Below are 12,776 nucleotides of genomic sequence, written 5' to 3'. Positions count from 1 at the left end.
ATGATGAACAATGCTCTGACAATCCTGGTACTTCTAACAAACTGCGTGCTTGTTCTCCCTTACATCGTGAACGCAGGCACACAACATCCAGCTGTGCTGGAACAGCTGTGTTGTGGGAAGTTAGGAAAGATCTGGTATTGTAAATATAGGTTCTCTTCTCTCCTGCACCATATACTTTTATTTAGAAATGTGGCTCCACACCCTGGAAATCATTCCAGGCCTTGTTTTCGTGCTGTATCCTTCCCCCTGCAATTCATATCGCCCCAGAAAGGAGCCCATGGGAACGGGGACGCTCCCCTGCACCCCCAACCCGGAGTTCAGCTTGAGAACAGCTGCCACAAGCTCCACCTTGTCCCTAACAGACACAACTGGTTCAGAACTACCCACAGGCTTTCTGTCCTTCCCACTGGGCAACATGAGAATGTGAACTGCAGCGACGTTGCTTTGGAAATACTGGTTACCAGACTGATGTGGTGATTTAAGAGCATTGTTCGTAAAGCGTCATCAGATTTTGGTTGTGTTTAGCAGAGCAAGAGCGATTTCCAGTTCATAGATGTGGGGACCTATGTAGGTTATTTATTTTAGACTGGAGTGAATCTTCTACACTTTGTTGAGAAGTGGGGTGTTTTGTTTTGTTTTCATTTTTAAGTAATACAGGCTCCTCTTGAGAGAACTTGATTTTTGTCTTGTCTTTCCCTGCAGAGGTTTCTGGAGGAAGACTGAGCTAAAACCCAGAGAAAGCCTTTCTTAGAGGCATGCTAGTTACAACAGACATTAGTTAGAAAAAGATGTTTGTGTGATCGTTACTTTCTCTTGGATATATTATGGAAAAATACAAATGCTTTGATTTTTGCCCATTTCCACTAGATGGATCTCCTGTATCTTCCATACTTGTGTGTGACACAACATCACCTTTCCTGCGCAGACCTTATCCGCCTTGCCAATGCAAACACTGCGATAGACCCCGGTAAATCAAAGTGAGCACTGAGCAGCTTTGACCTCTGTAGGGAACATTTTCTGGCTGCAGGTGTTGGGAGTGAAAGGAGTGAAAGAAAGCCTTGGAGTGCTGAGAAATACTGATTTCCGAGTGACTTGAAGCTGGAAAAGCTTCCTCTGCTCCCCTCCTCCCGCTGTAGAACTGCAAACCACTGTAGCAAGAGAAAGGGATGTGTATTGGAGCAATCAAGAAATAAGGTCCATGCATTTCGGGCATGAATATCCCTGATGAGGAAATCGCTTCTAAACTGCCCAATTTTCCACGCAAGTTATTCCTATTTCAGGAATAATCTGTGAAGAATGGCTACACATGGCTTCTCTGGGGGATGAGAGATGGTAGGAGCTCTTGTGCAGACACTATATGGACCCTTGAAGCTGGTCCGGCACACAGAACCCTGTTGTTTCTGTAATTGATGCTGTCCGTGTCAGGGAAAAGAAATGTGTCTTTGGCTGAGAGAGAAAAAATCCTAAAGAGCTGCATCATATTTCCTCGGAACTGTAACACCATAGCAACAGTTGTCTGTCAGTGCTGCTGCATCGCTTAATAGTTCTCAGCTTGCTGAGCGGCCACGATCTGTTCTGCTCTAAAACTCACTGCGCGTGAGCTGATACCCCTGGCAGACATTGACAAGAAAAATGCACCTACACAACACGTCGTTTTTGTCTGCGTTTAAAATGGGGGTTTTTTGTTCTTGTTTTCATTTTTTGTGTGTGTGGTTTTTTTGGTTTTGTTTGGTTTTGTGGGTGGTGTTTTTTTTTTCTCTGCTTTAAAAGGAATTTCAATAGGAATTTATTGGTAGAACTGGTTTGGTTTGATGATCTCTGATTAAATACTTGTTGGTGGGAAAACTTTATTGTGTGTGTGTGAAAATAATAGAAAATCCCAAACTGTGAGGATTATTAGAGTTACTGTAAAAAAAAAAAAAAAAGAAAAATATATTAGTGTTTTCAGTATTTTTCAGAATAAATGAATATTTTGAATGAGTTTTCAGCTGAGAATTTAATTTATAGTAAATAGGTATTGAAATAAAAACATTGTATTTCAAATATCAAAATTAAACCTTTTTGATTGACCGCATTTTTTTTTTTTTTTCAAATCTTCAGTTTACGAAAATGTCAACTCTATCCAAATTCAAGTCAGGAAAAATTCTTCTGAGATGAGAAAACTCCTTCCTGCCTGGCTCTGTTCTACTTATTAGATATTAATACTGTCTGGCTCTCTTTGTTGGGTGCGGCTTTTTTCTCATTCTTTTATGACAGCTTGCATGGACAATTAAAGCATGCTTTCTGATTAATTCAGGAAGAATGGTTAAAACAGACTGTCCTTCCCCCATTGAAGGTATCTAGATTTTTCCCTCTCTATAACACCTGAAAGGAGGTTGGAGCATGGAGGGTGTTGGTCTCTTCTCCCAATTAACAAGTGATAAAACAAGAGGAAGTGGCCTCAAGTTGTGCCAGGAGAGGTTCAGATTGGATATTAGGAAAATTTTTTCACGAGAAGGGTACGGAAGCATTGGAATGGGCTGCCCAGGGCAGTGGCGGAGTCACTGTCCCTGGAGGGGTTTCACAGATGTGTAGATGAGGTTCTCAGGGCCATGGTTTGAGCCAGAGTTGGGTTACGGTTGGTCTCGATGAACTGGAGGATCTCTTCCACCCTAAATATGGTTCTGTGATTGTAGTAGTGGACACTATGGAGTTAAAGATTAAATGCTCATGAAATTTGAATTACTTCTTCAAAAGGTGCCTGTAGGTAAAAACAGAGGCTGAGAGCAGAGGCTCACACTCCGACTGCTCGTGCTGGGCGTTTTCGGTGGTTTTCTGTTCTGTAGATGTCAGTCCAGCTCCTCCAACGGGCACTGAAAACATGATACATCAAACAAAATGAGTGGGCTATAAATGGCCTGTGATTTATGGGTTACCTCGGTTTGTCAGTTCTCACTGCTGTGAAGCACTTCTGGTATTTGCACAATGCTCTAGATTATTGCCGCGTGAGAGCATTAGCGAAGTGTCCCGCGAGCTGCCTAAGATCCCGTTGCTGACACTGTGCAGCCCAAGAAACTGCTCTAATCTTGGGCTTGACCACGTCACAGCAGCAGAGAAATGAACTTATTCTGAGGAAATACTGACTTATGAAGTGAAAGAGGGAGCCAAAATGCCACGGGCATGCGGATGCCCTGGCTGCGCGACTGAGTTTGGAGTTGACTCTTCATTTCCCGTATTAGAAACAGCAGCACGTGATTGCGAACGTCAGCTTATATATGGGCGGATGGAGGAGGAAACATTACCTGCAGAGGGGGCTGACCTGTGGTTCTGTAGTGTTATAAATCAATTAATTTTTTTAAAAATATTTTTTTCTTTGTGTACAGCTAACAAGAGAACACCAGGTGGCCCTCTCCTCCATCACTTACATTGGCTGTGCTCTGTCCATCTTCTGCTTGACGATCACGCTGGTCACATTTGCTATATTGTCGTGAGTAATTTTAACTTAATTAACTGCCAAGCAACTATGATGCAGAAAGCCAAGCAGTGCATTTCAGGCCACTGATTAGGATCCTTTCAGGTGCTCAGGATAAAACAAAAGCTATTAATTCTACAACCTTCCTTAATTATATTCTGCACATGTATTTGTAACAGTTGGTTGGTTATTTCTTAATTACTTTCATTTCCTGAAATGGGGTGGTCTTTATATAGCAAGCTATTTCCATCTTACGAGGTATTTTTGGATTTTTGCTATAAATTCTTTACTATAGATCAGGAATGTTGCAAGGAGGCTGTAGAAGGGCTTGGAGCACAGGAATGGGATTCTTGTCTCCTTCCGCACACTAAACCATGTACTTCTTACTCAAGAGTTTGATTTTTTATTTCTATGACTAAGCATGTTTTTTGGACATCCTGTTAAGTGGCCAGTTTCTAGGAAAAATGCCTTTATGAAGCCCAGTAAACCTATTGCAATGTTTGCTTGTTCCAAATCCTGTATTATTCTCAAGTGTCAAGATCTGTGTTGGTCATACTTGGATTAAGTGTGTAACTCGTGGCAAAATTCACTCTTAAGTCAGTCCAACGTTTGCCTATCTGGCATTGTGCTGTTTGCATGTTTAGGCTAAGGGGAATGATCGGCTCCATTTTTGTCTGAGTGCAAGATTTGATGTTATAGTGTTTAGAAAGGAAAAAGGAGCAAAAGGAGCTGGTGTTGCTGCTTCTGGGCTGCAAACTGCTCGAGAAACCAAAGGCAAAGAGAAGACTGGGAAAGAGAGCTTGGACCCAGCTGACTGCCACAGCGCTGAGCACCCCACCTGCTTACAGGACCATTCAAACTGCCAATTAAAACCAACTTGGTTAGGTTTTCACTGGAGAACAGGGCCTCCTTAAACAGCCGAAGTGAAATTTTGCAATGTACTGTTAGATGACCGTGAGGTAAGTGGAGAGGAATCTGGCAAGTTCTTTGCTACTCCACATACTGGCAAGGACAACCGCTTCCCAGGAGGGCAGCCCTGCTCGCCTGCTGGGTAACGGCGTTCCAGTTTGCAACTACGTGAATTTCCTTATTAGAAAGCCATTGGCGCCAGGCAGCGCAGCCTGTCTCCTTGAATTACTTTTAGGACATCAATACTTCTTGTCATCCTCCCTCTTCGCTCCCTTGTCGTGGGGCACCGGCTGCATCGGTGCTGGAACAGCAGGGCTGGCAGGGAACCGTCATCCGCACTGTCCAGCCTGGGTCACCTGCCGCAGGGGACACGCGTGATGCGTCACCGGATTGCAAACGCCACCACCACCATCCAGTGTGACACAGGAAAAGGATGGGAGCACACGTCGCAGTGGCAGGAAGCGCTGCCATTCGCACAGCCAGACGACCCGGGTCTCCCGAAATGATGAAAGCCGGTGGCAGGGGCTGCCAGGCAGTATGATTGAAATAGAGAACTTGTTATCGCTAGTACTGTTCTTTTTTAAAAAAACAAGAATAAAATTATGTGAAAGGCCTGAAATGTTCAGATGAACGTGTATGTTTGTTTTCTGCTTCCTATTTCTGGATGAGAACAGAAGCACGAGGTCAGGAGACTCCCAGGAAAGCATGTTCTTGTCAGATCTCCAGCTGGTTTTTGCAAAGCCGAGAGAGAGAGGTTCAAATGATTTTTGTATTCCAGGTCAGGTCTCTGTCAAGATGGGCACTGCCCACCCCTGTAAGTAGCTCAAAAAGCTGATAATAGCAAAGTCAAAATTGTAACCAGAGCCTTTTCACATTCACTTATTTCTAATCCAGGCAAATATTAATACCAACAAAATAAAGGCAGAAGCCCTGGCACAGTGTGTGCTGGATGTGCAAGGTGCAGAAAGCTTTCTGTGAGCGGCACGTCTGACAGCTCAGCACCATTCAGGATCAATCCCTTTGTAAATATTCTATCACAAATCATTAACAGAGCTAGTTAATGTGCAAATCAGTCTTTCTGCTGCCTTCAGGATGGCAGCAGAATATGCAAGAAACCAGCTAGGTGCCACTCGGACCTGGTGGAAGGAGTGCTCAGGAGACATCAGGGTAACTCCAACAAAACGAGTGACTAAAAGCCAATCAAAATGCTTGCTGATAAATCATAAATACGTTCCTGTTTCTTGCAATACTGTTTTATTCATGCATCTTTCTATTTCCTGCCAGGTCTGTCAGCACCATCCGCAACCAGCGATACCACATCCATGCCAACCTGTCCTTTGCTGTCCTGGTGGCCCAGATCCTGCTTCTCACCAGCTTTCAGTTCAGCCCTGGAACGGTAAGCGCTGAAAAGAGCAATTGTGTTTTTTGCGGGGCACCTCCATGGAGTGAACGCCACATGCAAGAAAGTGTCTTGCCTGCGAGATCTCCAGTTTTAACATGCCTTAGGCAAAAACGACATCCCGCAACACTGGATAAAGACCTCTGTGTATCCAAATAGTGTTCTCTTAGTATCCAGCCATGCGTGGATGTTTGCAAAACTGAATGAGATAAGCACCCATCAAATGGAAAAATCACCATAGTAATGGAGAACTTAATGTAATGTCCCCTCATATGTATAATGTGCCTTGCGCATGCACAGATGTCTTGCTTGTTTAGTTAAGCAGAGGTAGATAAGCTGGTGAAACACTCACGTAGACTTAAGTTGCAGTTTAATAGGTGCATATTTTTCTTTCTCTTAAACCTATCCAAAACTTCATTTAGATGAATCAAAATAGTAGCATACGGAAAGCAAGGCCTGTTTTATGCCACAGGCTTCCCAAAGTGAAACACCCCACAGAATCCACAGATATTTCAGTCCTGTCTCCTCTGTAACAGCAGTAATTGTAGGGCACAACACTGGAAAGGTCTTAAAGTTGAAAAGCATGGTGGACATACTATCTGCTACACTTTTTTCCATTGTTTTAACCTCTTGGTGTCAGGGTTATTGTGATTCATCCTTTAATTAGGCTCATGTCCTTACCTTCTGCTTGCTCTGTTCTCACTAGCTTTCATATCAGCTTTAATACCTTTAATTGCTGCTTTAATTGGATTGCTAAATGATAGTTTACAAAAAAAGAGGGAGGCCGTGTTTAAATTAGAAGGGGTTATTTTTTGAATCTATTTCTGCCAAAGATGGATGTATCTAGTGCTAAGCAGTTTATAAGTGTCCTTGCTTGACAGGACAAGTGGTCCGAGTTTGGGAAAAACAGTGGGACCGGGAATGGCATCACTTGCATGGCTGCATTTACACTGCCTATTCCCATCGCTGTCTCTACAGATATTGAATTTTTGGTTCCAGATATAGCATGCCATATTCACCTGGTAATTTCAGATGTAATATTTAATAATTTACAATTTATACTACAGCAGTTTTCCTTTTGAAGAGTAGGATTAATTTTTAACCACAAAACTCTGTTTTCACTAATAGGACTTTGATCTTGCTAATACCAATATCTTTGCACACAGCATTTTCTTCCTATACTGCCAAGTCCCTGAAATATCTATGCTGTCCGCATGCCAGTCTAATGACTTCCCTTTGACTTTCAGCAACAGATGGTTTTGTTTCTTCAGACAACTTTGCTCTTAGTTACTTACTTTTTGCTATAGAGAACAGCATTTTTTAACAGGATCACAAAGAGCAATGTGCATTTAAAAATAACTAACCATCAACATTTCTTCAGGCTACTGAAGCCTTCTGAAGATCTGAGCATGTTTGTGGGAGAAAGTGAAGTATTATTTGGACATAGCAAAATGAAAATGGAAGTATAATGTGTTAGGTAGCACTGTGTTTTTCCAGCACAACTGCAAAATTTTATGTGCCTATGATATATGTATCTGCAGAAATTCCAGCCTGTGTATCAAAGCAGCATATGGATTGCAGGGAAGGACATTTGCAGAGGGTTCTGTATAATGCAGTAAGATTGCCGCTTCAATTGAAAACACTATTATAAGCTGAATTTAGCAAATGTATGCAAATTTACCTATCTCTTGTAAGACTGTCCTCAGTAAACAAAAGGCTATTTTCTGAGAGGCCTTTCTGAGAGTCTGCTTTATTTTCTCATCAACTCTAACACGACAGACCTTGCTACTGGCTGAACTGAGTTTTCTGTTTCCACAGACTCACAAGCAGTCAACTGGGAGAGTGACAGTAATGAGATCTGTGTTTTTACAGGTATTGTCCCCAAAGCAGTGTGCATCATATGACACAGCAAGGGGCAGCTGCTTTTTTTTAATGTGGAAGGTCTCAACTTTTCAATGACTTTTTGAGAGGGCAATTCTGTCATTTAGGACTATCTTCAAAGGAATAATTCAGGCACAAATACAGGATGAGTAGTAACTCTGCTATGGATTTTACGTAAAATTCTGCAACTTGATAGTATGTAAAATTATATACAGACCAGCCTCCTGCTACTTCACTACATTTTATTTTTCTGCTGTTTTGTGATTCATATTGTTTGGCTACTCAAAAATTGGAAGGTATCCATTTGACAGAACTAGCTTGTAAGTCAGCTTTATGTTGCATTTATATTTTCATGGATTAATCTCCCAGTAGAAATCAAAAGGCATTAAAATGGATTTCATAGCCTTATGATAAAATTAACTGGAAAGGTTTTTACAGGTTTTGTCAATAATCAAATCTGGTTTAGTTATATTTCACTGAACATTGCAAAACACTAAAGCACTTACAGATCTCACTTACAAGAATTAAAACTACAGTTATTGCTGCTTTTTAATATGTGTATTCCCAGTGGATTTGCATTAAAATGCCCTTGCACTGGCTCTGGACCAGCTGAGCACCAGTGAGAAGGTGCGGGAAGGCTTCAGTTGTCATTATACTATCAAGTCCCAACACTTTGATTTTAATTAGTGCACAAAATCATGAACCATCAACCAAAAGAATAAAATGCCAGCACAGGCAGCTAAGCTGATGCAACAAAGGGAACTAATGATTGCTGTCTGAAGACCAGTGTGGCAGCAAACTGGTTCCTACTGGTAATGCTTCCTCAGCACAGACTCCACCTGCCTGGATAGGTTTCTGTGACTGGTCCAGGTGAGGAGGGGAAACAAGTCATCCTATTTACATGGAGAGCATGCAGGCAAGCCCTCTGAGATCCTGTGGGTGTCACAGGAGGGATGTCACATTACAGAGCAGAATGACCACCATCAGTATGCTACAAGATGCAAAACTGAGATAAAGCTGGGATTCGTTCCAAGAGCGTGTTTACAATTTGCCTTAACTGAAAGCAAACCAAACAAGGTTATCTCGTGGTAAGATCGTCGGCAGCCACATCTGGTCAATTACTGCATGATGAGCGAAACCACTTGTGGTGAGACATCCTCGAAAAGCAATTAGTGGGGAAAGGAGAACGTGCCGTGCGAACACGTGAAGAGTGGGGAAGAAGAAAGGATTGGGTTTGCCTGTTTTCATAAGGCAGCCTGAGAGGAGACTTCAGAGAAAAATGCAAAGATCTTTTTCAGGAGCAGCTTGTGGGAGCTGCTCTGACACCTTTAAGGAACATCCAGGGTTTAAGCGCAGACGGCGTTTCCCGAAGCCCACGGTGGGACAGGCCTGAGCTGGACTCACGGGGATGTTCTCACTTCTCGCTGCATCCTCTGTGTCCTGGCTTTCCTCTCTCTGTTGGGGCAGTATTTATTTCACTTTGAAGCAAGTTATAGTCTAAATCGAAACAGGTAGTCCAGTTTACACCAGGTGTTGCTTAAGCTTTTGTATTTGCTCCTATTTCCAGAACTTTGGTAGCACAAAGTGAGTAAAGGACTATCAAGGAGGATTTGAACTGTCTGTAAACACGCTACAGATAAGACTTTCAGTTCTTTGCCTCAAACACTTAGACATGTGCTTGTCAAAAATGGCTTCGTATACAGCTGGTGTGTAATTTATACTATGGGAAACGAAGAATTCAAAAAGATGTGCAAACTAGATGCCCACCATAGAGCAACTAGGGCAGAAGAGCCAATGATAGCTTGTGGTAATTTTTTAAAATGTCTGGTTTAGTATTGCTGATGGAGGAGCATGTGGGACTTTTATAGAATTTCTAACCACGACAGACAGACACTGCAATATAATGTGATTTAATTTTTGTGTTATCCGGTTTTTAATATGAATAACAGCAAAGTAGGAAAGCCAGATGGCGAAGTGTAACTAAAGAGCAGGTACAACATGGCACCTTATTTTAAAATTTCCATATTTCACTCAAACTTAACTGATCCACTGACTTTCTACTAGTTCTCAGTAGAAAATAAGTCAGGAACCATTTGATTTTCCTACCATCACAGAACAGGGAGCGGGATGGAGGACAGTGCCTGTGCCCCCGCTCCTTTAACTCTCCTGTACTTACTACAGGCTCAGCAATGGGATGTCAACCCTTCAGGTTTGAATTCTTAAATGTTTTGTAGACTTCAGTAGGAGTATTGCTTATGCATAAATAAATAATCAGGTTGGATTTCCACACAGTGTTTGGCAATGGTTTTTGTTTTCTTGTGAAAAGGTAGGAGGATTTGTTACTCTGAATGCCGTAAAAAAATGAATTTCCCTAGTGCTCTGTTATTTAAGAATACTTCATGGTTAAGCATTTATTTTGTAAATGTATGCAGAATTTTTTTTTTAAAAAAGGAAAGCCAATATGACTGCACCACAAAGAAGTAACTTTTTTTTTTTTTTTCCTTAATTTAGGTGCCTTGCAAGATCTTGGCCATTCTCCTTCATTTTTTCTTCCTGAGTGCATTTGCATGGATGCTGGTGGAAGGATTTCATCTTTACAGTATGGTGATCAAAGTGTTTGGATCAGAAGAGAGCAAGCACTTGTATTATTATGGAATTGGATGGGGTAAGCACTTAGTAGCTGTTTACTCTAAGTCTTCTCACTGTAGGACAAGATTATATTCAGAAGAGTATCTAAAATTGTCATTTTATGATCATAGTTTGCCTTACTGAGAGTAGGTCAGTTGGATAACAAAATGAATAATCGTTTGGACTGTAATGAGACTTTAAAAATCTATACTCCCTAAACCTAATCCCGGTGCGGTTATTTTCATGACCTCACTGGGAGAGATCAGACCCTTAATTAGGGAATCAATAGCAGGGGTGTGGGGGGCGGCCTCACTGCACTGGTATGTTCTTGTTTTGGCTCTAACTCACAACACTGCCTTATTCTGTCTGTATTCTGCAATTCATACATAAAAAATGGGTGAAGCAGCACAGGAGTATCACAAGACTTCATTAGTCGATGTTTTGTGCCTTGAAATGCTCAGGTGAAAAAGGCTGCACGGAACCTCAATATTATTATTCAGAATAAAAAACTAGTTCTATGACACCGGAATCTCACAGATAACAATTCATGGCTTTTTAAATGCTGTGACAGAAATATTATATTATCTGTGTGCATACTGAGGACTCGAAACTGAATATTTTGTTCCAGCCTCTTCCCAGCAGATGAAAGCTCGCAGTGCAGCAGTGACGCTCGACAAACGTCCATAGTTACGAGAAAACCTCATACATTGAGTCAAAATGAGAGAGACTAAAAGATAACAAATGAATATCCATGTAATTACAGATAATTTCAAAATATGTTAAAACATACATTATCTTTCCCCCCACAAATTCATTTGGAAGCTGAACGAGAAGCAATTATACCAGTAATACAGACACACTGCAGTCATAATTGGAACATTTAATATCTATTGGCACCATGCAGATCTGGGTGATAGTAATGCCGTTCACTTTTTTATTTATATATATATATATATATATATATATATATATATATATATATATATATTTCGACAGCTGCCTACTTGTCTTTTTCAAATACGGCCTTTTTATTCTGTTCATCGTTCCTTTTTTATTTTAAAATCTCCTGCTTAGCAGTTCTGTCTAAGGGCAACTTGCTGCCGTCCTCTGGTGAACACAATATCTGCTGGACTGTGGGGACAAACTGCAGTTTGCTTAGTTACAAGGGTTTTTCATTTGCTCTCATTGTTTCTCTGTGACAGGTTCAAGGGTATCACATATATGTGCCCTTATCCCGGTTGCTTTAAGATTATTTTTTTGCTCCGAAGGAATGGCCAGTGTGCCAACAGTATGCACCTTAAAGCTGTGGTTGCTGAATACATTTCTTTCTTTTTTACCCAAAAGAGGCTAAGTGGAGTAATAAATCTTTTTCATGTGTATAGACCCAAAAGTGAGAGAACCTGGACAGGTTAAAGGTTGGAGACACTGGAGATCCGTAGATTCCTCCAGGTTCAGTCCTAAATGCAGAGAAACTTGCTGGTGTTAGAGTGGTTTCTTGTGGATTTATTTAATCCAGAGTTTATGGAATACAAATCCAGGTGGATCAAACCAAAGAAAGTGTTCTCAAATGCCCCTGAGAACACCTTCTCCTTCAGAAATATTATGTAAAAAGCCACAAAAGTTAATAAAATAATACGAACTGGCATTTAAGTCACTGGGGTATTTGCTGATAGCAGATGGTTTGATTAACTCAATTTACAATCAATCATTAATTACCTTATGAAAATAAATTAACGATTTATATGTGCCGCAATGCACCTTTACCCTTTTTTTCCTGGCATTTTGCGTATGGTTTATTTATTGTAAAATAGCAGTGAGGTACAAAGTGATTTAGAAGACGCAAGGATAAACATGGCATCCGACTGCAGTAAGACTAGTACTAAATGTTGCATTTTGCCTCATTTTATTGCATATGACAATGGGTAGTTGCATTAGCGGACAGTTAATTTCTTTGTTCCTTGCTTTTAATTGAAAGTGAACTTCTGCAATCTCATAGTTCCTGCAATAATGACAAACCCCAGTCCTGAATTTAAAAACCCAGACCTATCATTCTTTTTTAAGCAGAAACACTGGACTAGGTACACGTGTAAAAGTTTGCAAAGTCGATATTAATGACAAATTGAAACTTGAGGCAATGAGAGGAGATAGGAACAGGGAACTCTACCCTGAGCATCACTGAGGTCCCAACATCTATTGAGATTTCTGAGAGATATTACTCCTGTAAAATGAATTCACCAGTAATCAGAGAGACAGGATCCCAAATGTCGGAGCTGATTGAAGTTCTTGTGTATTATCTTTAGTCCCAAGGGCGCTAAAATTACCTCAAAGGCTGCAGTTGTCAGGAATTCAAAAGAAGAGCAATTTGAGGAAGGTGATAATATCCTACCTTTAAAACTACCTTGAGAGGCTGATTGAGGGAAAAGAATACTTTGTTGCCTTGGTGATTCAGCATCACACACAGATTATTGTAGCAAAACTTTTCCCACCCACCCATTTGTAGGACACTGA

The 12,776-nt window shown here is 41.1% G+C and overlaps 1 protein-coding gene across 1 annotated transcript in view; it reads left to right on the top strand.

Annotated features, from left to right (window-relative positions):
• The window catches only part of ADGRD1 (adhesion G protein-coupled receptor D1), a 127,433-nt gene that overhangs the window by 79,201 nt on the left and 35,456 nt on the right, over positions 1–12,776 (top strand). The window contains exons 16-18 of the mRNA XM_065646347.1: positions 3,363–3,466; positions 5,645–5,756; positions 10,152–10,305. Of these exons, the coding sequence (XP_065502419.1) occupies positions 3,363–3,466; positions 5,645–5,756; positions 10,152–10,305 (370 nt within the window). The remainder of the gene's footprint in view (positions 1–3,362; positions 3,467–5,644; positions 5,757–10,151; positions 10,306–12,776) is intronic.

This window comes from Caloenas nicobarica, chromosome 16, assembly GCF_036013445.1.
Source record: "Caloenas nicobarica isolate bCalNic1 chromosome 16, bCalNic1.hap1, whole genome shotgun sequence".
In the NCBI taxonomy this organism is placed as follows: Eukaryota; Metazoa; Chordata; class Aves; order Columbiformes; family Columbidae; genus Caloenas; species Caloenas nicobarica.
Note: the sequence above shows the minus strand (reverse complement) of the source record. Positions and strands in the feature narration are given on the sequence as shown.